A 27,464-nucleotide genomic window follows, 5' to 3' on the forward strand; every position below is an offset into this window, starting at 1 on the left:
CCTCTGATTTGTGGTCGTTGTTTCGATCCCTGGTGTGAGTATATGTGGCTTGGAGATAGTGGGCGCCCTCTCAACCTCGTGGGTTTGCTTCGGTTTCCTCCCACAGGAAAGACCCTTGCGCGTGCGCTAAGATAATAAAAATAAATGCACAATAAACACGGCGATTAAACGGGCGAATAAAGACCGTTGGCAGAAGATAACCCAAGAATTTATTTAGGCTTCGATATGTATGGTAAATGGACAGTAAGTAACGACAAATACAATCTGTAAATACATCCTCCCTCAATCAAGTTACACAACAAACAAGTAACGACAAACACAAGCTGTAAATAGGCCCTCCCTCAATTAAGTTACATGATAAATAGGTCAGTTGAAAACACATTTCTACGGCATGAGGTAGATTTTTTTTTCAATTAAAAGGTGAGAGTACTGAGAGTGATTTAAAGCAGACGTTCAATAGATAAATTAGTTTGAATATTTTTTTAGTCAAAATAGGTCATCGAATCACACAGTTTGTACGTGGGAAGGCATCTTTAATTGAATGAACCAATCTTGAATTTTAATTCATGTTTTTAATTTCGAATTTTATGGACAATATTGAGTTAGAGGTTTAGTTCCGTTACAGGTTTAGTGGTAAATGATAAGGCCAGCTCAACCTATGAACAAATAGGTTCAGCTGTTTTACAAAACGTACAATGATGTAAGGGGAACAACTCCCTTATTGTTACCTAAAATATTGGAAGATCTGAAGCAAACTTTGCTGTCACGGTGGGAAACATCCCCCAAGTCCGTGTTTATAGTTGTTCTCCGAGTATCGTCTGCCAATATATCTTTTCATGCTGCCGGTTTTGTGGCTCTCGTTGTTTCTTATTGTTAAACAGAGAATGAAGGAGAAATGTACAGCCAAACAAAGACAGAGCAGAACATGAGTTATCTCCCTTACACTAAACAGCTCTAAAGATTTATTGCTATGTTATAAGTTTGGGAGAAATGACATGGGGTTTAGCGTCCTACTGTTCTGCTCCTACTGGGTAATGAAGACAGGCATACGCCATACAATGTGCTATGAGTTTTTGCCCGGACAGTGGCACTACAGCTTACTCGTACATCGAATTCCAACTGCCAAGGGATCTTTATCAGGAACTCGTTTTTTTGTCCCATCCAAACGACTATACCATGTCCCTTGCAGCACTGACAAGGGGAAACCATGCCGGAAAATCTGATGAACTTTCTCGGCCAATGCTGGGATTGAACACTAGACCTTCAGGCTAGCGAGCAACATCTTAACTGAGCCTCCGTGGGGGGAAAAAAAACAAATATTTAATGAAACCATGCAAGGTCCAGTTTTGTTGGGCAGCCATTCTTCTACAGGTAATGTGTGGTTCAGGGTGAGAGCGAGAGTGAGAAATGGGGTTTAACATCCACTCGACACAAACTAGGTCATTTCGGGACTAACATATGGTTTAATTTTATTTCAATAATTCGCTTGCGCGTAGGGGTCTTTAGCAGTGGGAGGAAACCGGAGGACCCGGAGAAAACCCACGAGGTTGGACAGGCCACCCTACTCCTTGTCACGTACAACCGGGGATTCGAAACCACGCCAGTTGACTCAATGACAGGCTTTATGATACAGCACGCACGTGCTAACCATTCGGCCATCCAACCCCCCGTGGTTCAGGGTAGGTTGGCAAGTACTAGAAAGAGAGAGAAATGGCGTTTTAACGTCCACCTGACACAAACTAGGTCATTTCGAGATTAACATACGGTTCAATTTTATTTACATAATTCGCTTATGTGTATGGGTCTTTAGCAGTGGGAGGAAACCGGAGGACCTGGAGAAAACCAACGAGGATGGACAGGCAACCCTACTCCTTGTCACGTACAACTGGGGAATCAAAACCACGCCAGTTGACGGACCTATGATACAGCGCACACAGACTTACCGTTCGGCCATACAACCCCCCCCCCCCCCTTGTAGAAGAAGAATTATGATTTTAAATTTGAAGGGGATAGTTAACCGGGTTTATTTAAGAGTGATACCGAAATGGGGCTTAACATCCACTCAACACAAACAGGGAATCGAAACCATGTCACTTGACTCATTGACAGACCTTATGATCGAAAGAGGCTGAGAAAACGATAAAACAGTAAAACAAGCCAACGTCACCTAACAAAATAATTTTACTTAAAATTATCTGATATTTACAAATAGATGTTGTGAACATTACATTTTTCAATGGCTGTTTTGGTGATGAATAATCTTTACATGACAGTTAGATAGTAAAATATCTCATTTACATACATTAATAATCATGATTCATAGACTACTGGCAACATGACTCATGGACCACTTTCAACATGGACTACTGGTAACATGACTCATGGACCAAAAGACACATGAATCATGGTAACATGGACAATTGGATGCATGGACAACTGGCAACACGGATCACCAGCAACAAGGACCATTGCACAAAGGACCAATGGATGCATGGACAACTGGCAACATGGACCAATGGATGCATGGACAACCGACAACATGGACCATTGCACAAAGGAACCATTGGAAACATGGACCAGCAGACATGGATTTTGGAATACAGGAACCATTAGAACCATGGCCTATTGGAGATATATCTATTGATGAAGCAGACAATATGAATGATAATTTTGATTATACAATTATTTACAATGATAAATATCCTTAAACAAGTTCGTAACCAAGGGGATCTTTGTTTTTATCCAGAAGTTTTAAGGATGATTCCTGTAAATGACGAAGTAACGTCTTTAAATCTTCACTACTGAACTCCTGAAAAAAACAAAAACAATTTACTGTCAACATTTTACAAAAATAATGGTAATATAATTTATTGGAACTTAACTGTGTACAGCACTCTTTCAAATCCGTCCCTCAAAAACATGTTTTCTTAAATTAATTTTTAGAAACTATATAGCACCTGGTACAGTTAATATTTGAATATAGAACGATGGTCACCCCTGCTCTAGAGTATCATTGAACAAAGTGTGCTGTTATCCTTATTGCTCTCATGCAATATAATGTGTATTGTTCTGATGCTGTATGCTATGCATTGCTCTCATGCAATATAATGTGTATTGTTCTGATGCTGTATGCTATGCATTGTTCTCATGCAATATAATGTGTATTGTTCTGATGCTGTATACTATGCATTGTTCTCATGCAATATAATGTGTATTGTTCTGATGCTGTATACTATGCATTGTTTTCATGCAATATAATGTGTATTGTTCTGATGCTGTATACTATGCATTGTTCTCATGCTGTATAATGTGTATTGTTCTGATGCTGTATACTATGCATTGTTCTGATGCTGTATAATGTGTATTGTTCTGATGCTGTATAATGTGTATTGTTCTGATGCTGTATAATCTGTATTGTTCTGATGCTGTATTCCATGCATTGTTCTGATGCTGTATAATCTGTATAATGTTCTGATGCTGTATAATGTTCTGATGCTGTATAATGTGTATTGTTCTGGTGCTGTATATTGTTCTGATGCTGTATAACCTGTATTGTTCTGATGTTATATAATCTGTACCTACCTTATACAACCTGTATTGTTCTAATGCTATATAATCTGTACCTACCTTATACAACCTGTATTGTTCTGATGCTATGTAATCCGCTAGTTGAAGACAATCAGCGTACATCTCCGTAGAATGTAACATGTGATGTAGATTAAAACACAGACCAGGAATATGTAGTTCACGGAGTCGGTCCATCTGTACTTTTCTTCCATCATCAGCTGTATCATCCTAAAATCAAAACATCAAAAAAGTCATCAAGGGCACTAACACTGATAATCGGTTATCATGTAGTTGTGGTGTTAGTAGGAGAACCTCCTAGCACCATATCCGCGGCGCCGCTGAGAATCTTTAACGTAATAAAACATGGTATATGTGATCCAATTGGCATCCTCGCTAGAGATAAAGGGGCATAATTTAACGCCGACACCACAGAGGGGGGGCGGTCCCACGTGACCCCATTGTTTACTATACAGCATTGTTTACCTCTATTATGTTCTCTTACCAACGATAACGACACGTGGAACCGCATTTTTACTAGCGAAGTCTGGTGGGAGTTCCTTCAGCGAGGACTCCCATTGTTTATATTTTTCAAGGGACTTAACAATGGAAGTATGATAAAATGGACATTTTGTTTTGGCACCAACTGAGTGGCGATGAAGAACAGTTACAGCCCTTGCTACAGTCAGTCGAAATATTTGATTTTTAAGTGTTATTAAAGTCACCTAATGAAACTGACGAAGAAACAAATGACAAAATGAAATGAAGTTCACATTCATCGATTTATTCCAAATGATCGTTAGACTAAGTAAGGCACAGACTGACCATTATAAGGGTAAAATGATACCCGGGGTCAAACAGCAAAGTTACCACAGCATCACAACCAAGTCAGTAACGGGTAAATCCTCCTCTGTTTGCCAAACAAGCATTGATCCGACGTGGCATACTCCTAATGAGACGTCTAAGGTCATTTTGGTCCAGATTGTCCCATTCCTGTTGCAACGCAGCAGCAAGTTCTTGGACATTGGCAGGACGTTGTTGACGTTGACGTAACCTCTGTCCAAGCATGTCCCAGACATGCTCTATGGCGGAGAGGGTGGGACTCAGTGCTGGCCAAGGTAATGTGGTGATGTTCTGTTGTTGGAGGTAACCTGTAACGATCCTGGCCCTGTGACATCTTGCGTTGTCATCCTGGAAGATGAAACGGCGGCCATGACGTCGTGCGAACGGCACAACATGGACTGCCAAGATGTTGTCCCGGCAGTACTGGCCTGTAACACGCCCTGCAACAACATGTAAAGCCGTTCTTCCAGCAACAGTGATGCCTCCACACACCATAACAGAACCACCCCCAAATCGATCATGTCTGATGACGTTAACGTCTTGGAAGCGCTCGTTTCGACGACGCCACACCCTCCCACGTCTGTCCAAAAAATCAACAGTGAACCTTGACTCATCTGAAAACATCACATTGCTCCAGCGTCGATTATCCCAGTGTTGACGATCCCTACACCAACGACGTCTTGCCTGAATGTGATGATCTCTCAAACAAGGGATCACGCGAGGACGTCGGGCGCGAAGGTGACCCCTATGCAGTCGATTCCGAATCATCTGGCCACTCACTCTCACACCAGTGTCTGTTTGAAGACGAGCGCTGATCTGATTTGCTGTGATGACACGATTTCTCAAGGCCAAGGTACGGATAAATCGATCCTGGGCTTGAGTTGTCGCCCTTGGTCGACCTGAGCGTGGTCTGTCCTGTACAGATTGTGTATTGTGTACAGATTGTGTATCACGGTATCTGGACCATAGCCTGCTTATGACAGACTGAGAAACATTCATCGTCCGCGCCACAACCGCCTGTGTTGTGCCGATCTGTAGCATGCCAAGGGCACGTAACCTTTCATTTTGGGAAAGCCGACACATATCAAAATTTGTTTTCTGGTCACTAAAACAATTAAACTGATGTTTCCACCCTGGAATTCAATGCCACAATGACTGTAACATTCAAAGTCAGAGTCGTGCAAATCTTGGGTTGGACCCCCATGATGATCCCAAGCATCACCTGCATTCCATGCGGTAGCTATTGGTGCGTTTGGGCGTCACATGTAACTGGAAATGTTTCTTCTTTTAGGTTCTATAGTGACTTTTTTCGTAGTCATTTGCATATTTTAGTATTATGCCCCCAAAATCAAATATCCCCTACTTTTTTTGAATAGTATATATTGCAGATCATCTTTGCTCCTTTTCGATGCATTGTGCCACGTTTTATCTTTCTACTGTAACGGGAAGAATTTTTTCCGACTTTTTCAAAAATTTCACATTGAGTAATTTTTGGTGAAAAATTCAAAATGGCGGCGACCCGCCATTTTTGGTAAGAAAATTATAATATTCGCTGGTGATGAGTTTGGACCCTATTGGAAACGCATGGCACATGGTAGAGTTCAATCGCAAAAAAAAGTTCAAATATGAAATACCCTAATGGTCATGCTCCATTCAGTGTACTATGAATGTCAAGGGTTCTTTTATATTGATGGCAATGTTTTCCGGTCATATCTGAACAAGTGAAACCACGCTGGAAAATCCCAAGAAACGTTTTAGGCCAACACTGGGATCAAACCCTGAAGACATGTTAAATTAAAAACACATGATAACTCACCACAGCTTTATCAACCATCCAACCTCCGTCAGTAAATAATAAAATATTATAGATACGCTCTTTACTGATCTAAATAAAATAATATACAAATATTATAGATACAGTATTTATTGATATAAGTAAAATATTCTAGATACAGTATTTATTGATCCAGATCGAATATTCTAGATACAGTATTTACTGATTTAAATAAATTAAAATACAAAAAAGATATTCTGGTTCTCGGAGAGAGAGAGAGGGAGAGAGAGAGAGAGAGATGGGGTTTAACATCCACTCGACAAAATCCGGGTCATTTCGGGACAAACATATGGTTTAATTTTATTTCAATAATTCTCTTGCGCGTTGAGGTCTTTAGTAGTGGGCGGAAATCGTAGGAACTGGAGAAAACCGACAAGGTTGGATTAAAAATTGAAACTCTAAAATGAAATGAAATGAAATAGGGTTTAACGTCCTACTGTTCTGCTCCGACTGGGCTAATGAAGATGGGTATCTCTAAAAGGAATATCACTTACCTTTGTTTGAGATGTCAAGTTGTGTCTCCATCTATCCAGTTCTGTTTCATATTGTCTTATTCTATGTTCATAGGCCACTTTATCTGTAAAAGTAGCTTCCATCGTCAAGTTCGGTTTCTGTGGTTTAGCATGATGGAAGAATGTAAACCAATCATTGAATCCATCAACTGCATCCTGGAGACAAAAAATAAACAAATTTGATAAAAATCAAAAAGATGCATAAACCTAATTAAAACTTCTATAATTTGGGGTTTTTTTGCAAACATCTATCAAAATTTTTGCTTCCAATTTTTTCCCAAAGTACCTGGATGTTCCAAATTTTCAAGTTTTGAAATTTTAAACAAAACACAGTTCACAAGACTTGAGATGAGTAACTGCTTATTGATAAATTGTTGCTTCTGGATAATTTGTTGGTAATTGCTTACCATTTATTGGTGGATAATTTGTTGGTAATTGCTTATGGATAATTTGTTTCTTATGGAAAATTTGTTACTATTTGCTTATGGATCATTTGTTGGTCATCGTTTACGGACAATTTGTCGGTAATCAGATACAGATAATTTGTTGGCAATCGGTCACGGACAATAAGATGGTAATTGCTGAAGATTTGGGTTGGATAAATGTTAAATAGTTGTCAAAGAATTAATTCATTGTAGTAACCCATGGTGCCTTAAAATACACAGAATATTTATTTTTATATATATATATATATATTTACCAAGTAAGCCTTTATACACATATATTCTCTAACAGCATTCTGAACATCTGGTTTTAACATCTCACTTCCTGCCTGTAATAATACACAAATAACTATACTTCCAGAATAACAATATTAAATTCAAGGATTTTTTTTTTTCCGAGAGAGAGATTTTAACTTCCATGTCTACTCCACACAAACATATGTCGAGACTAACATATGGTTCAATTTTATTTCAATAATTCATTATAATTTATTATAATTTATTATGACTTACCTGAGTTTATAATATCAATCAACAGGTAATTTATTACAATGTACCTGATTTTATAATATCAATCAACAGGTAATTTATTACAATGTACCTGATTTTATAATATCAATCAACAGGTAATTTATTACAACCTACCTGAGTTTATGATATTAATCAATAGGTAATTTATTATAACCTACCTGAGTTTATGATATCAATCAACAGGTAATTCATTAGAACCTACCTGAGTTTATAATATCAATCAACAGCTAATTTATTCCAACCTACCTGAGTTTATAATATCAATCAACAGGTAACATATTATAACCTACCTGAGTTTGTTGTCTAATTATTATATCTATTGTATCAACAGGTAATTTATTAAACACTTCTTTAGCAGCGTCATGTTTCTTTACGGCTACAAAAAATATAAAATATAAAAAAATATAAATATTTAAACATAAAAAAATATTAAAAAAACAAAAAATAATCATAAAATAATATATATATATTTAACCATAATAAAATATATATATACATTTACTCTTCCAAAAAAGAAACGCCCAGAATATTTTTCATCATTTTTTTTTATTTGAACAGGATCGTTGTTTCTATAAATCTTACTTGTTTTTAATGTCATTATGTAAGGATAAAAGAAATTCATTATTGGTTTTAAATGTTGGGTCACTAATTGTGTGGTCATACTTTTTACCAAAATTTGTTTCGCTTGATTGCACCAAGACACATGAGTTTAACAACTTCACAAGCTTTTTGCATGAAACCCAAATCTAAGGCCTTTACAATCCCGGGGTTCTCGGTTTCAAAATCAGTTGCACATGTAAACACTCAACGCGGCAAGTGATGCCACATCTGAACGAAGATCAATGAAGAGTATATATATAAAAAAATATAAAATAAAATATAGATATTGAAATATAAATGTAAAAATAAAATATAAAAAAAAAAATATAAGTATAATAATTTTCAAATATATATGCAAAAATATGAAATATACAAAAAATAGTTTCTATTTGCTGAATGAATGTCAAACTAACCAATAAAAGATCTCATCACAGCGTTGGCTTGTTTCACCGCTTCTCCTCTCTGCTTCGGATCAAAAACTAACCAATCAATGGCTTCTATCTTCTCACGATCTTCCTGTAAAAAAAGATTTTTTCGATAAATAGAAAATTAAGTTCTTGTTTGCTACGATACAAAAATACTTGTTTACAAATTGCTCTACTTTTTTTAAACTTTAAACCTAAAATATTTAAGTAATAGAAGCAAGGGAGTTAATCATCTCATTCACACAATACTTCAGTTATTTTGAGATGAGAGAGAGAAGAGGAGAGATCAGACGAAATGAAATGAAATGGGGTTTAACGTTCTACTGTTCTGCGTCGACTGGGCTATTTAAGACGGTTATACAGCATACAGTGTGCTATGAGGGAAATTTTACCCAGGCAGCGTCACTACAGTCTATCTACTCTTATATTGCCGCAGGTTCTTTTATATGCACGCGCATGTGTACACAAGACTTGGGTTGTACATCCCATCCGAACAACTATACAAGGGGAACCACTTTAAGATTCACATACAGCCAATTTTTCAATGGTAGGGAGGTAAATTGTGCCTGGACAGTAGTGTCTGTTTCTTCTTCTTCGATTTGCAACTGCTAGGGTTTCTTTTACATGGACTCCAGTCTGCACAGAGAGAGAGAAATGGGGTTTAAAGTCCTCTCGGCACAAATTAGGTCATTTCGGGACTAACACATGGTTCAATTTTATTTCAATGATTCGCTTGCACGTAAGCATCTTTAACAGTGGGAGGAAACCGTGGGACCCGGAGAAAACCCACGAGAATGGACAGGCAACCCTACTCCTTGTCATGTACAACCGGGGAAACGAAAACACGCCAGTTGACTCAATGACAGACCTTAGAATACTATGCTAACCATTTTGCCATCCCCCACCACACAGACACACACACACACCAATACAGGGGTGGGAAGAGATTTTTCATCCCATCAAAACAACTAAGTAACTCTTTCCTTCCCAGCCCTACAATAGCCGCAGATAGAACAAGGGATATTCTCGTCGCCAGTCCCCTTGACTATCGCTGCCCCTAATAGAAGTAAATCTTACGTCAGTAATGTCTGTTCCAGAAGGTGTTCCCGACCCTTCACGATGTCGTATATTTTCAACAACAGTTTTAGTAATGAGTGGGATATCAAGATCTTCGTCTTCAGCTAGACGTAATACATGTTGTCTCTCAGATTTATCTTCTATACCTATAAATCATTTATTAAAGATACATTATGTAAGATTTAGATAAAGAACTAGCCATTCTTGCTATAATAGAGCAAATGTAGATGATGTAAAATGAATAATTTGAAAATTTCATTCAAATTACTCTATTACAAGCAAAGATATTAGCCTTTGAAGGTTTGACAGACGTGTGCAATAATTTCAACCACCGTACTGGTTGATCGACGCTAAGTCTCAGTCCTCCATATTTGATTAAATCAAAGTATCGCTGAACCATTCTAATCTATTTAATATCGGAGAAATCTGATGCCATCGAGAGTTGATTAAGGCCTGGATAAGTTAATTAATGTTTAATTAATACTTTAGAAAACATTTCAGGCCTAAAGAAAAAACTGCCATAGGCAGATTTAGCTCTTGCATAATGTATGTTTAATAAGATTATTACAATGACGTCATTATTAATGTGACGTCATAATGTATGTTTAATATGATTATTACAATGACATCATTATTAATGTGACGTCATAATGTATGTTTAATATGATTATTACAATGACATCATTATTAATGTGACGTCATAATGTATGTTTAATTAATCAATTTCTTTAAGATCTAAATACTTTCGTTTTTAATTCATGTATCCCTGAATAGGCTGATATTTATGATTACCATAACAATATGTACACTGGCTAGAGATTTTCCATTTTATTCATGTCACCGATTTCAAGTTTGTGTCAATAACATTACATAATACATATACTCACCTTCAAGGAATTTAGCATACCAGTTGATCTGTGATTTCTTTGGTAGATTAGAAACGTAAAAAGCTACAAGTTGTTTGTTGTTGTTTTTGATGAGGATTTCTATGTAAGTTTCGAGAATTGTGTTGGCTTTATCGATCTGTTAGAAATAATAATAAAATAATATGAAACAAACAGGAAAATAATATAGATAATTTTTGTTTTCTTTACTTGACATACAATTTTCATGTCAACAAAACAATACCGAGGCTTTGACTTCAACCCCTTGACAGTGAGGATGGTGATAGATTGGAAATTAAATGAAAGGGGCTTGAAGACCTGTTAACGCAATAATTGCAGATAGATCGATCACTGTGTTAGAACCGCGGCTCTGGAATACCTTTCCAGAAAGTGTTAAACAATGATAAACTGTAACGGATTTTAAAAGAAAACTCAAAACATACTTTTACAGTAAAGCATTCCTTTAACGTTTGTGTAAGACTTTGTGAAGTGCCATTGAATGCATGGCAGTAATGTGTCCTATATCAAATCTAATATGTTCTGTTATGTTATGTTATACATCAGCCATTTAAAGACTAAAATGTACGGTATTTCCATTTCTATGGTTAAATGTGCAAAGCGAAGATAAGAATTTTTCCCAGAAAGCATTTTCTCCTTAGGATTCTTTTACGAGCACACCAACGTGTACACAGGTAAATATTGATTTTTCATTTCTTCCGAAAGACTAGACACACTTTTTCCTTGTAGATGCCTGTGACGGCTGGACTGGAAAATCTCAAACTATTCTTCTACACCCACTTCAGGATTCGCACTCCCGATATTCTAATCTTGAATCCATTGGAGAGAAATGGGGTTTAACGTCCACTCAACACAAACTAGATCATTTCGGGACTAACACATGGTTCAATTTTATTTAAATAATTTGCTTGCACGTAGAGGTCTTTAGCAGTGGGAGGAAACCGGAGGACCCAAAGAAAACCCATGAGGTTGGACAGGCGACCCTACTCCTTGTCATGTACAACCGGGGTATCAAAACCACGCCAGTTGACTAAATGATACAGCGTGCACACGCTAACTATTCGGTCATCCAACGATCCAGAGCCTATTGGTCTGACCACAAAATGCAATAGGGTTTACAGTCCTACTGTTCTGCTCCGAACTTGGTTAATGAAGACAGGCATATGCCATACAGTGTGCTATGAGGGAAATTTTGCATGGACAGCGACTTTACGGCCTACTTTTATATCGAATTCCATCTGTCAAGGGATCTTTTACGTACGCCAATGTGCACACAGGCTTTGGTTTTTTTTTTTGTCCGATCCGAACGACTCGTTCTGTCCACAGTCTATATTTAGTGACCAATATTATTGTAAAGTAAAAGTGAATATCTTACATGTTGTATATCAGTTATTTTACGTAGAATTAGAACAAGATGAGCCATAAATCGTATTAAATGTTGAGGTAAACGTTTAGAATCAGCTTGAATCCATGTAAACATCACCTCAATTAAACCTGTAATAAATAAAAACATTGTTTTATAGCCAGAGACACAAACTGGGTCAGTTTAGTACTAGAGAGAAATGGAGTTTAACATCCACTCGACACAAACTAGGTCATTTCGGGACTAACACATGGTTCAATTTTATTTCAATAATTCGCGTGCGCGTACAGGTCTTTAGCAGTGGGAGGAAACCGGAGGACACGTAGAAAACCCATGAGGTTGGACAGGCGACCCTACTCCTGGTCACATACAACCGGGGAATCGAAACCATGCAGTTGACGTAATGACGCAGTTGACATATGGTTCAATTTTATTTCAATAATTCCCTTGCGCGTAGGGGTCTATAGGAGTGGGGGGGAAACCAGAGGACCCGGGGAAAAGCGACAAGGCTCGACAGGCGACCCTGCTCCTGGTCATGTACAACCGGGGAATCAAAACCACGGCAGTTGAAGCAATGACAGACCTTATGATACAACGCGCACACGCTAACCATTCAGCCATCCATCCCCCCACAAGAAACCCACAAGGTTGGATATACAACTCTACTCCTTGTCACATACAAGCTTTGGATCAAAACCTTGACTCAATAACAGACCCGATGATCTAAAGCTAACAAATTAGATCTCATCGACCACTGCCACGAAGTCATCCCTATAAAACACAGCGATAACATTTTGAATCATCATTGTTCCAATATTTGATCAGCTAAACAAGCTAAGATCATATCTAACTAAACAAGCTTAGATCATATCCAGCTAAACAAGCTAAGATCATATCTGATTAAACTAGTTGATTAATGGCTTATTAATACATACTACCAATATCTCCTAGTATGATATATTTCTGTATTATATTAAACCACATTCGAGATTCTTGCTGAATTTTCTGAAAAAGATAGAAAGAAAAAATGCATGAAACTACAGTGGAAGGTGTTGTCAGGGATACAACATCACCTTGTAAATAAATTATAAACAATAAAAGTACTATAACACCTAATGGATGGATCGTGAACTGACAGTAAATGTCTAATGGATTAGATCTAAATATTAAGGCCAACTCCAGGTTTCATCAAGGTCACGAGATGTAAACAGGGCTTGCGCTAACCCTGACCCTAACCCTATCCCACAATCCTGGGCAACAATCACGTGTCCTAGCCCTATTTACATCTGGTGACCTTGACAAAATCGCAAGGTGACTTTAATATTTAGTTCTGACTGTATCCAATGGTACAGTTGACATGTGGTCAGGTATATGGCAGGTTAAGTTGACAAGAGGTTGTGTTTTTTTTCAGGCCTAAAGATGATAATCCTTATTTTCTTACCTCATCTAAACTGGCCTCAATTTCCGAGAAAACTTGTTCTGGTTTCATCCTGTAAATAAAGAGAAATGTGAAATGAATAACGTAATCTATACCCAGTGGTTGACCACCAGCTCGGAGTTCCTGGATCCCTCCCAGTGTTGACAGAGAAATTTTATCACGATTTTCCGGCATGGTTTCCCCTTGTCAGTAGAGCAGAATGGAGGGCCTGACATGGACAGCTGTCTATGCACAAAATCGAGGTCCGATATACACATTGGCGTGCATGTAAAAGATCCCATGACAGTTTGAAGTCAATATAAAAGTGGGCTATAGGGCCGCTGCCGGAAAAAATTTATCTAATTTATCTTATAGCACACTGTATGGTGCATGAACGTCATCATTAACCCAGCACACGAGCAGAACAGTAGGATCACGTTTTATTTCATTTACCATGCGTTGTGAGATGAGTGAAATTTTACTCTGACAGAACCACGACTGGTTACTCAAATCGCAACAGTCAGGGTTCATTTTAACATGCTGCCAATCGTATACTCGGGAAGTCCAGTTTTCGTTCCATCCAAATGACTACACACATTAGCTTGTCAGGTCCTCCATTTTAAACCACTGATAAGAGAATAACAGAATGGACATTCCTGTGGAACTTTCCCTCATCAACACTGGGATAAAAAGCCGGGAAGTCCAAATTACTGAATCAGCGCCACATTCGGCAAACCAAAACATGTAATAAGATTTTCTCCCGATCGAGTTGTAGAAGAAAGCCATACTTACAATCTATCCCAATATTCTTGTGGTAAATCTTCAAAACTACGGGGAGACGTTGTACTCATTCTAACTTCCCGTTCAACCTGCGTATCTACCATAACTTTAAAATATCCCCATAAATAATCCTGCCATGTTTTACACACAGGTAACACAGCCCCTAAATTACCGCTCATAATACCATAAATACCCTTCTCATACGGACTGAATTTACCCTGAAATAAACCAGCAATACCCTTCTCATATTATCGTTTTTTGATTTTTCAGATGTCAAGTTTTTGTAAGATATTATGATCCTTACTAGCAATGCATATTTTTGCTCTCCTGAACAATTTGGCAAAATTTGAATACAATGATTATTAATTCTTGAAGTTTTCCCGTCCATGAATCTGGGTCGAGAGAGAGAAATGGGGTTTAACGTCCACTCGACACAAAGTAGGTCATTTCGAGAATAATTTTAATTCAATAATTCGCTTGCGAGTAGGGGTCTTTAGCAGTTGGAGGAAACCAGAGGACCTGGAGAAAATCAACAAGGTTGGACAGGTGACCCTACTACCGGGGAATCGAAACTCCGCCAGTTGACTCAATGACAGACCGAATGATACAGCGCACACATGCTAACCATTCGACCATCCAACCCCCCAAAAATCTGGGTTGAAGTTTAATCCCCAGTGATACATATTCTTTTAAAACCACCAACAGGTGTTCATTTGTGGTGTTTACACAAGTCAGTGGCTAAGTAAGACACTGATTTGACGGCCTGGAGATCACAGGTACAATCCCGGGGTTGGCCAAGAAAGTTCATCGGGATTTTCCGGAGTGGTTTCCCCTTGTCAGTGGTGAAGGATGGGAATCCTGACAAGGACAGCTGCCTAGTCAATCAGATGCCACGATAAGAACCGCAATGGCTTGCACGTAAAAGATCCCTTGGCAGTTGGATTTCGATATAAGAGTAAGCTGTAGCGCCACTGTGCGGGCAAAATTCCCTCATAGCACAAGGTATGTCATATGCTCGTGTTCATTAGCCCAGTTGAAGTAGAACAATAGCACGTTAAACCCCGTCTCATTTGATTTTGTTTACTAAAGTTAGTAACAATCTGAAGATAACTATAAACTGTGTTAAATTGAATAATTCATTTGACCTGATTTTTACTCTGGTTAACAATTGAAGAGCCCCAGGGAAGAGCCCTAGGAAAGAACGATCTAAGTCCATTTTTCAACAAACCCCAGTTAATGGATGGCACCATCTGGTAACAAATTGTATAAGCTTTCTGTAGAACAATCAATTTTAGGTAAAAACAATCAGAGTCACATCGAACCAAGGTCCTTCTGAAATAGCCTCCCGGACAAATACAAGTCCATCGTATTTATTTTACCTTAATTTGGCGGAAAAGTGGAAGTCAGTTGTTGTGCTGGTAATTATGATTCGTATCAAACATCATTTTGAAGTTGTAATTAAAATCATTTGTTGTTCTGTTCGCGTCAAGCATTCTCGTCCAAAAGTCTGTTTTGCCTTTTATGCAAAAAGACAAAAATGTGACTTAGATTGTTCTTCCCCTAGACTCTTCAATGGAAGCCATAAATATATATTTTTACCTCTTTGCTCATTCTCCAACAGACCAACTTCCAGATATCTCGATACTGATTCCCCTGAACCGATTCCACCTGTCCCCCTTCCCCTAATTTCTGATAATTACTGTCATGAAACGGTCGCCAACCTTCTAACGTAGCCGCTCTCCATGATTGACCACAATTACGACAAACTTCCTGGGCCTGTAATATACGTAAAATTAAAATGTTCAATGTATTATTAAGATGACGTAAATTACTGTTATATGACTTTAGCAGGGTTCATACTTCCACCGACGTGGAATATGCCAGGGTTAGGGTTATGCAATAAAAACTACTCAAATTCTATCATCTACAAAATTCTTGTTATATTTTTATGGGATAATAGGGTTTAACATCTTGTCATAGAATAAATTCTGTACACAATAAGATAAAATGGAGTACGTATGAAATTTAAGCGCCAAACTATAGAGGAATGGTGTATTTACACTGTCTCAAAATTTCTGCTCAAAATATTGAGTCGTTTGGACGTGAACCTCTAAACTGCTTATCCGGACACGAAACCCTTTTAAGATTTCGGGTCAATTTTTTCGTTGGGTGACCTGATAATTGATTCCTGTTTCTTGAGAGGTCTATACAGTGAATGCCCCATGTGCTGTACTTCATAGTGAAAGGTAAATCTCACCTATAAATTACTTTTATAAAACAAAAGTCTGATTTTATCCAGACACCGTATAATACCGATTGGGACACAAGTCTCCATTTCCAGATGAAGACTGACGGGTTTAAGTTGTTTGAAAAATTATCACAAATATTGATTTAGCAGTTTTATTCCCCCTAAAATGATCAAGATTAGCCCTTTAATACCAAATAAATATGAGCAGGTGACCCACCTTTTCCAGTTGTCCAGCTCGTATACAGACAAACATATGTTGTAATAATCGTAATTCATCTTCTTTATCTAGATCGTCCAGACTTTTATTCTGTCGTATTGGGGCGTCTGGATCCTGGAGTATAAAATCAAAAAATAATCTTCATTCTCTGTAGGCGAAACATTCAGATTATCCTCCCTGACAAATTGACCACTGATCTACAGGGAATCGAGCTTTATTCTACCGAGACCTAAATCTTCCTTCACGAATTCTAATCATGTAAGCACACTAAAAGTAATTCTCAGTGGATGGACATCAGACCTTAACACAGAATGAAATGAAATGGGGTTTAACATCCTACTGTTCTGCTCCTAACCTGGGCTAATGAAGACGGGCATACGCCATACAGTGTGCTATGAGGGAAATTTTGCCCGGGCAGCGGCGCTACTGCCTACTCTTATATCGAATTCCAACTGCCAAGGGATCTTTTACGTGCACGTCCATGTGTACACGGGACCTCGGTTTTTCGTCCAATCCGAACGACTAGACAGCTGTCCTTGTCAGGCCCTGCATCACTGACAAGAGGTAACCACGCCGGAAAATTTTGAACGAACTTTGTCGGCCTATGCAGGGATCGAACACCTGACCTCCAGGTTAGCAAGCCAGCGTCTTACCCATCTTAACGCAGATCAACTTCAAGCTCTTAACAGAAGAAAGATCCATTCTAGGTGTAATTTCAAAGAAAAAAAAAATTACCACTGCCCTAGAATGAATGAAAAAGATAATGTAAACATCAGGGATCTTAATCGGTTGTTTTTTGTCGGCTTTAGCCGCTTGAAGTTCAAACAAGCCTATTGGTAAAACAATGAACCGGCCACTATGGTATCAAAAATCAATCTACTTTCGGCTAAATTACAATGGGTTAATCATTACTTGTTAATTAAGAAGTCAATCAACTTGCTTGTCGGCTACCTTGACCAAATTTGACACAATTCTGGTCGGTTGGTTTCAAAATGGATTAAGAATCCTGGTAAACATATATGAAGAAAATTTGGCTTGCTCAGCAAGTGAATTCCAATCTGTGTGAAAGCTGCTATCCTGTTGCACGATAGTTAACACGATAAGTCCAGTGTCACTACAAAAACTTACAAGTTCATCAACAAAAGCTCTGGTTGTGTTAGTAATTCTTCCTTCTTTTTTTCTTTTTAACGCATGTAGAGTATTCTCCCTTTAAATATAAATAAACATGTAGAGTATTCTCCCTTTAAATATAAAACAGGTCACAGACCACTAATAATTTCCTCAATGACCTTAATGTTAATTCTCATCTCTTAGACCGGCTCTTAACTTTTTCCCAAATTTTCAATGGGTAAAACGCTCTCTATCACAGGTGGAGAAACAACAAAAATTGCCATGCAAAAGGAAAGGGGAAGGTGGGGGGAAAGACTAAAAATAACTTTCGCCCTTCATTCGTGGGTGACGACGTAGGAACAATTGGTGAGCTGGGACCAAATATTGTTTGAACAGTGACTATAATTAGAAGTTATCTCCTGTACTTGAACTTCCCTAGACATTGCATCTGATGTACAGTATAGTTTCTCATTAGGTTAAGGCAAAAGTTTCTGATCAGGTTAAAGATAAATTATGGGAGATATGATAATGAGTTGGCAGTTCTCACTATAATAGTTGAAAACTAGATAATGTAAAGGCAATTTGCTGAAAATTTAATTCAAATTGATCCACTATGAACCGAGAACTAAGCCATTGAAATTTCCGCCTGGCCTCGATCATCATTACTAATTAATACGATAACAGCATAGTCTTGAAAGTTATGCAGTAAATCGGCTCATAATCCACTAACGATCGCAGGCTAGCGATGCCATCTAGAGTTGATTATGGTCTGGATAAGTTAATTAATGTCTAATTAATAATTTAGATAACATTTCTGGTCTAAAGAAAGACCTGCAATAGACAGATTTAGCTCTTGAATAATGGATGTTTAAGGTAAATAATGCTAATTTGGACTGTTGTAAACGTTGGAATTTGTCCAATCTGATTAAAACACAGATCCTATTTTGTTTCGTTTTTATAGTTTAAAATTTCGTTTTACTTGTCTTTACTACACTAGGATCTGGAAGAGTTGTTATTTAACTCGTGTTCTGAATGGTGTCGGGGATAAGCCAATGAAACGGTCTGTTACGGCAAGCTTTAGGCATGTTTTTCACGGAACTGTAACATCAATGCTGATTGGTTAATCAAATGTCTGACATCATAGGGTCATAAGTCGGTCTTTTGACCCCTGACATGACCTATCGCTATAACTTGTCAGATCTTCATGTAGTGTAGGCCATAGAAAGTATAAAAAAACAAAACAAAATATAGATCTGTATTTTAATCAGATTGGAATTTGTCTACAGAAAACCCATGAGGCCTTAGGCAGTCTGAATCCATATGCTTAGTTTAGTTATCTCCCTTTAATTATAAACCAAATGAATGTGACTACACAAGCTGAGTAGACAGTAAGGAGTAATCTAGCTCCCCACCTCCAATAAAACACTTACCACGCTACAGCTTGATCGGAGAAGAATTGAACATTATCTGAAAACATGTCGAGATTATCCAGTGAGGAACTTTCCAACCAATCAATAACCAGCTGAGCTTGTCGTATCCATGGCGTCTTCTCAAATAATTCATCAATAATCATCTCGTCACTCTTATTGTCAATCTGAAATAATTCATCAAATAAAATAGGGTTTAACGTCATTCCTTTCTTGGGGGATCACGTGGCTAAGTAGGTAAGACGCTGGCTCGCTAGCCTGGAGGTCGCTTGTTCTATCCCTGCATTGGCCGAGAAAGTTCATCCAGATTTTCCAACGTGGTTTCCCCTTGTCAGTGATGCAGGATGGAGGGCCTGACAAGGACAGCTGTCTAGTCGTTCAGATGGGACGAAAAACCGAGGTGCACATAAAAGATCCTTTGGCAGTTGGAATTTGATATAAGAGTAGGCGATAGTGAAGCTGCCCGGGCAAAATTTCCCTCATAGCACACTGTATGGTGTATGCCCGTCTTCATTAGCCCAGTATAGGAGCAGAACAGTAGGACGTTAAACCCCATTTCATTTCATTTCAATTCATAAAGTAAGGGCCTTGAAGTTGGCCTTCTCAAATAGATCTAACCAGAGGGAGACAGCTATAAAGGGGGAGATAACTATAAGGAGGGAGACAGCTATAAGGAGGCAGACCACCATTAAATTTCACCATTTCGGTACCCACAAATTGTAGTTCGTCTATTTATAGCAATTCTCTTCCTGTCTCTTTTCCCCCCTTTTGCGTGCCCTTTTTTGTTGATTTTTTGGTCTAGAATGGATGAAGAGGGTTTGAATTAACATTTTCTGCCAGGTTTTGTTAAATATTCATGATTTTGAGGTGGAAGGATAACGGGGTTATCAGTTTGGCTACGGTGATATGTACGGCAACTAGTTACATGTTTTTAGTATGCTTCAAGTTTGTATACCTCAAAATTTTGGTGGTCAACCTCATACAAACTTTAGTGCAAAGACATGACCATTTGTTCCTCTGTCTGTAGTGAGAAGCATTCAGCCCAACGAAAATTTGTGGAAAAGTTGGAGGTGGGCAAAGGGAACAGAATTAACATTGAAGTCAATGGGGAAATTAATGGTGGTCTGCCTCCATAAAGTGATGATGATGAGTTAGTTGTATTTTACGTCCGCTTCCACCGAAGTGATATCGCAGACAATCACGTGGTTTTTTTTTAGTCGTCGTCGTCGTCGTCATCGAATGTGCTATTGTTGCTGATTATACTGTGGTGGATATTAATATCATAACTTATGTCGCGAGGTGTTGACGTAGAGGGATGGTAGCTGCATTCTTGTATTTCAATATTACTTTCGTTTATCTTTAATGGAGGGGGTCTTGGTTTAGTAAATTCAAAGTCTGATTTTTCTGATGTTGATCTGGCTCCATCCTCTCTTCTTCTTTTTGGAGCTTTTGGTTCGACTGGTGGAGACTGGGTTACTGGTGGTTTATTTTCTGGAACTGTTGACTTGCTGTTTTGTACTGTCTTTACTGTGGTTGGTGGGACTGTTGGGATTATTGGAGCTGTCTTCTTTTTCTTGTCTTTTTCAGGGGCCCGGAGAGGGCATTCTCTTCTTGAATGGCCAAACTTCTCGCATCTGAAGCATGGAGAAGGTTGGCCTGGTGTTACTACTCGTACTTTGGCATCTCCGTAATGTGCTTTTAATACTATTACTTGGGGTATATCTTTGAATTTCTTGTTCTGGATCTCTATTTCCACTTCTCTTATTCTTTTGTAGACATGGGTGCCCGGCAGTTGTTGGTCTTTGAATGTTCTCACATGGCCGATGTCACCCATAATTTCTAGGAAGTAATCATCGGAGTATGATACAGGGAAGTCGTAGACTGTAAGGGTGACTACTTTGGTAAAACGTTTGTGGAACTGATATGTTATCCCCATGTGCGTGTGTTTCCCTTTATCGAGGAGTTTACTTTTTACTTCTTTCGTTCTTACATGGATGTGCCACTCGTCTTCTTTTAGGTAGATTGTTAATATATCTTCCCACTTGCCGAGTAGGTCGATCAGGCACTTCAAGATTCCCCTGTCGGTTAATCTCTCCGTGCTGCTGACCGCCACGTGGTATGATATGCGGCTTGTCTCTTCTTCTGGCACTTGGTAGGTTTTTACTATCGGGTCCATGGTGAATGGGTAACTGGAAGACTGGAAAAACTGGAAGACTGGGTAACTGGAACACTGGATAACTGGAACACTGGAACACTGGATAACTGGAACACTGGATCACTGGAGCAGCAGGTGTTAACAGGGCGAACGCTAATTAAAGGGGGGAGATAACTATAAGGAGGGAGACAGCTATAAAGGGGAGATAACTACAAAGACAAACCTTTCCTGGAGTATCTAGTACCATCTTTTCTTCATGTGGAGAATCGTGATCTGATAATCTATCTTTATAAAGAGATCGTAATAACTGCCACGTACATTTCTCACTGTATAATAACTCTAACGTATCATACGTCTTCTTTAATCTATAACAATAAATAATCCCATCATCAATTCAATACTTACATCACAAAGAGAGAGAGAGAGAGAGAGAGAGAGAGAGAGAGAGAGAGAGAGAGAGAGAGAGAGAGAAGGGGGGCTTGCTTGATCATCAGTCCCGAAATTGACAGAATTGCAATCGAGTAACACGAAATTCAGTCCCGTCACAGTTCTGTCAGTCCCGCCAACTGAGGTGGTGTGAGTAGAATCGTGACGTAATTAAACACAACGAATGTGTTTCAGCTGCATGGTTGGTTGAAATATTTACTTATCCAGTCGACGCCCTCAATCCTGCACCACTGACAAAGGGAAACCAATTCGGCGGAGCTAATGAAGACGGGTCATCATATAAACGTTCTGGTAAAATGGATGGAATGGAGCTTAACATCAACACAACATATCGGCCATTTTGAGATTAACATTTCTAATTTTATTTCTTTGGCCTACTCTAAATTGAATTCCAAAATATAAATGGATTCTTTAACATGCACTCCAGTCATTTCTTTGTTCTATGCTTGATAGAATTCTAACAGTAAAGGGCCCCCATGGTGTACTCCCAGAGGTCAATGAATAATTCCTTCTAAAGCAACCTCATAAATAAAACTTACTTTTGTTGTGTATTTCTCGTTGTTCTGTTAACAAGTTTTTTAAGGAGAAGAACTTGGTCCGTACAAACTGTTTCACAATCTGACATTAGTTCAAACACCTGCATATTGGATGGGTTTGATTTAATACACTCGTAAAAATCACGATATACACCTGATGATGCTGTAAATATACAAATATAGTAGAATTATCTACGACCCCAGTTCCATGAAATATAGTTTATAAGACATCTTTCAGCATCTGGTAAATAGAAATATCTACAACACCAGGCAATCGAAAACCATGCCAGCTGACTCAATGACAGACCTTATGATACAACGCGCACTTGCCAACCATTCGCCCATCCAAACCCTCATGCTTCAAAGAGACACAGAACTACTATACGGTCCTTAAATAAACTTCACAGTCCCTTAAATAGTTCATAATCAATTGAATTTTGAACAGTGATCAGGAAATTTAATGCTCGTAAATTGGACACTCATTATTAAAATTGAAGGGTAAGCTTTAAACAAGTCAAAGTGTGGTATATCAGTATATATAATGGTGATACAAGTGTGGTATATCAGTATATTGAATGGTTATATAAGTGTGGTTTATCAGTATATATAATGGTGATACAAGTGGGGTATATCAATATATAGAATGGTGATCCAAGTGTGGTATATCAGTATATATAATGGTTATACAAGTGTGGTATATCAGTATATATAATGGTGATACAAGTGTGGTATATCAGTATATAGAATGGTGATACAAGTGTGGTATATCAGTATATAGAATGGTGATACAAGTGTGGTATATCAGTATATAGAATGGTGATATAAGTGTGGTATATCAGTATATAGAATGGTGATATAAGTGGGGTATATCAGTATATATAATGGTATTAATAGTTTCAAGGTCCTCCATAGATGAAACTAGATAAACTTCTTTGCCAATACAAAGATCAAACTTAGTATGTTAGAGAGAAAGGTGATATTTTTACCTGCTAATCCGGGATCATCTTCAATCAGTAGAGAAACATTGGTAGTTGTTATATCTTCGGCCAGCTGGAAATAATAAATAAAATATTCTAATATCTATCCGTTCATTTCACTTCGATGGGTTTGGTTTAAATCTCAGCATTGGCCAAGACGATTCTCATTTTAAGGGAATTTAGCCTGGACAGGGGCAGTGGCAAATCATGAGGTACTTTCTCTGGTAAAACCAGGAACTTTGTGATCAGTGATCCACTGTGGCCCGTCGTCTGTGACACAGCGAAAACTTTCCCAGTTAACACCATGATTGAATTCAGGACTTCATGGTTAGTGAGCCAACACAATTCTCACTAAGTGTCTGTGGCACCGGTAATATTTATAACAATAACTTACCAGTTTCACCACACCACCGTTACATTTATAACAATAACTTATCAGTCTCACAAAGCCACCGTGATATTTATAGCAATAACTTACCAGTCTCGCCAAGCCACTTGTGATATTTATAACAATAACTTACCATTGAATTGAGTTGTGAATGATGACCTTGAGACATGTAGTTAGTGATCATACTCTCACTCTGTAAAATAAATAAATTAAAAGTATAAAACCATAGCTAGGGGCGTCGTCAACTAAGCTATAATACACCACCAGCATGTCATCCATACTACAACTAAAACTAGAGTGAACAAATCCAAGGGAGCAAGTTTTAAAATATTTTAAACAGAGCGGAGTCACCTTCGTGCACCACTGACTTGATTGATAACAATCACAATCAACTTGATGGATAACAATCACAATCAACTTTATGGATAACAATCACAATCAACTTTATGGATAACAATCACAATCAACTTTAATAATACATCGTTTCATTAAGTATTCTCTGGTTGTTATCAAGACCAAGGTAAACAATACATGTATGACGTTCGGCAATATTTAGCTTAAGGCCACTAACACTAACTAGGAGTTCTAGGGTGTAATCCCTATTTTGGTCTAGAACGTCCAGTCCGATCTTCCCTTGTCAGTGGTGCAGCACAGGGACGAAAAATGGAGAGAGAGAAATGGGGTTTAACTTCAATAATTTGCTTGTGCGGAAGGGTCTTTAGCAGTGGGAGGAAACCATTGAACCCGGAGGAGACCCACATGGTTGGACAGGCAACCCTACTCCATGTCACGTACAACCGGGGAATCGAAACCAAGTAAGCTGACTCAATGACAGACCTTTTGATACAGCGCACACGTGCTATCTAATCGGCCATCCAACCCCCTGACGAAAAATGGAGGTAGGCTTACTGTGTATACATCCAAAGTAGGATGTTATATCGTCATGAAAACATTTGGATGTTAAAAACTGACCTGTAAGCCATATCCACCAGGTGATGCACCAATAGCTGATAAATCAAATTTAGGACCTGGTATAGGAGAAGCATATTTAGGTGTAACTGAAAAATATAAATTAATCAAATTCCTGAACAGCAAACCTGTAAATAAGACGTTACTAATAGACACTGTCAGGCTCATAAAATAACCAGTTTCTGAAGAGTACTATGGTATACTCATTTTGTTATATTATATGATTTTCATTGGACAAACTGCTTGATTTGATGATATATTTGGTACCCAGTTAGTGATACCCTGACATTTTTGCCCAGTGCTTGCCCCATGAATGTTTTTCGGGTAATCCAGTACTTTTCTAGTAAGATTGAGTGTCTATACTTTCCATATATACCAAATTTGTCAGACTTTTATATAGGAAATAACTACCTGATAAATACTTTCGGGATCATGTATCTTTAAAGTTCACTAATTTTCACAATATACTATTGGTAATTCACTTATTTCTCTACAATCTCGCGCAATGAAATGGGGTTTAACGTCCTACTGTTCTGCTCCAACTGGGCTAATGAAGACGGGCATACGCTATACAGTGTGCTATGAGGGAAATTTTGCCCAGGCAGCGGCACTCTCGAGTACTCTTATATCAAACTGCAACTGCCAAAGGATCTTTTATGTGCACCACGCCAGAAAATCCTGATGAACTTTCTCTGCCAATGCAGGGATCAAACACCCGACCTCCAGGCTAGCCAGCCAACATCTTACCCACTTAGCCTTCGTGGCTCCCTACTCTCTCACGAATAAATCCTCCGAGTCTGAATCGTCATTGAGTTAATTAGTAGAAAACCAGAATTTTATTACGCCAAATTCCGTGCAATATGATTAATGTTTTAAATCCCCCCCCCAACGAAATTGCTAGTCAGTTTGCTTCATATATATATAAGTGTCTCCAAGAAAGAGCATCAGAGTTACTTGTTAACCAACACCCCAGTTCAATATAATATGTTTATTATACTAATACTTACGGTAGAAATAGTTTGTTTACTTTTCAGGCTAGTTTAGATAATTTTCGTTTTAGCTCTATACTGATTTTCATTATACAGACCATCTTTTGATGTTTATAGTCTTATTATATAACATTGTACATCCATAAAGGATCACCTCAGATGTTATGTTATAATTGTATGATCAACGTTTGTTTAAACTGTGTATGCCGTTCTTGCTGGATGCAATGATACAATAAAATCTTATCTTATCTATATAACAGATCCATTATGTAAAGATCTCAGGTTTAAATTTGCCTTTTGCTGTTCTATAAATTAGGCCTAAATATCAATTGCAATGTGACAAGAATATGAATTTTTTTTTTATTGAAATCTTGATCATGGGAATTAAAAATTGTTGATGTTAAAAACTTACAGGACGTATTTCGTAGAATACCGGATTTTGGCGTCTGCTGAAATCTCTGGGAATAAACAGGGGAACTAACTGCTTCATCTAAAAGTTTCAAAGCTGTGACAAGGTCAAAGAAATTACATATAACAAGAACGTAGCACAATGATTCTATAGAAATATTAACACTGCTTTTTTTTTCTTTGTGTAAACAATGTTTTATTTCAATTGCAATGGAAATGGATCAGGGAACAAGCATAGCCTATATTACCCCTCACCCTTCCCTATCAAAGTTTTCAGGAGCCATTGCACAGAGGGGTGCAATTCTTTTTTACTTGTACACCAAACACACAGTACGTCCATGTAAACAGGGAATGCACTTTGACATTAAATGAGCAAGTATCATAAGATAGGAAAAGTAAATCATAATAGTTCCTATTCATCATAGCAAAACATAGTACAGGAAGTACAGTACTGCGTGATACAGTTTGTAATGAAATGAAATGGGGTTTAAAGTCCTATTGTTCTGCTCCAACTGGGCTAGTGCTCGAAACGTTGAATGAATAAAATGGGATTACGTGCCGATTTCCATAACCGATTGGGTTAATGAAATTAAATGAAATGGGGTTTAACGTCCTACTGTTCTGCTCCAACTGGGATAATGAAGACGGGTAGTGTGCCATGAGGGAATTTTGCCCGGGCAGAGGCACTATGGCTTACTCTTATATCCAATTCCAACTGCCAAGGGGTCTTTTACGTGCAGATACAGTTTGTGAGAAAAGGATACACTTTTGGAAATTAGGTTTCGGAAGAGTTGACGTCTGTTGTTGTTGTTCTTTTTGCTTGTCATCAAATAAACTGTCCAATTTCTACAAGACAAGAAAAACAAACAATGACAGCAGATATTATTCAAGTAAGAATAAAATTATTTGCGAACACATGTTGGAGAATTTTTTTCTTTTAATTTTATGACAACATTTCGATTTTTGCGATCTGTATAGAAGCAACGGTTGAGAATTGACGCAAAATTAAAATAAAAATTTGTCCTGGTTAATGGTTATGCCAGTCCAAAGAAATTAGAAAATTATCTCTTAATCAACCAAAGTTCAGACAGTTGTAAATTACAAATTGAGCACTTTTTAGGTATCATAATCAAAAAACCTTCTGGGGAAATGTAAACTTCTCCATCGTGGACTCAATTTAGTGTTTATTCTCAAATATTCCCCTTTCTACTTTCAATATAATCATTCCCGCTTCAGTTTATCACTTTCACTTCAGCAGTTACGCAAATTTGAACCTGGAAATAAATCTCAACGAAATTCGTA

General features: G+C 38.0%; 1 protein-coding gene across 1 annotated transcript; it reads right to left on the bottom strand.

Moving 5' to 3' along the window:
• Positions 1-2,163: 2,163 nt before the first annotated feature.
• Positions 2,164-27,417, bottom strand: LOC126814690 (nuclear pore complex protein Nup107). Its single transcript, XM_050540005.2, has 25 exons — positions 27,301-27,417; positions 26,927-27,008; positions 26,167-26,259; positions 24,769-24,854; positions 23,930-23,989; positions 23,418-23,481; positions 22,435-22,594; positions 21,672-21,813; positions 19,297-19,460; positions 17,885-17,963; positions 16,757-16,870; positions 15,891-16,067; positions 14,304-14,509; positions 13,536-13,584; positions 13,030-13,099; positions 12,107-12,225; positions 10,717-10,852; positions 9,830-9,975; positions 8,741-8,843; positions 8,018-8,103; positions 7,454-7,525; positions 6,736-6,909; positions 6,224-6,292; positions 3,628-3,795; positions 2,164-2,809 (listed from the first exon to the last, which is right to left on the bottom strand). Exons 1-25 carry the CDS (start codon positions 27,325-27,327, stop codon positions 2,705-2,707), a joined length of 2,751 nt encoding a protein of 916 aa, XP_050395962.1. The 5' UTR covers positions 27,328-27,417; the 3' UTR covers positions 2,164-2,704.
• Between the last annotated feature and the right edge of the window lie 47 nt (positions 27,418-27,464).

This window comes from Patella vulgata, chromosome 3 (genome assembly GCF_932274485.2).
Source record: "Patella vulgata chromosome 3, xgPatVulg1.2, whole genome shotgun sequence".
Lineage (NCBI taxonomy): Eukaryota > Metazoa > Mollusca > Gastropoda > Patellidae > Patella > Patella vulgata.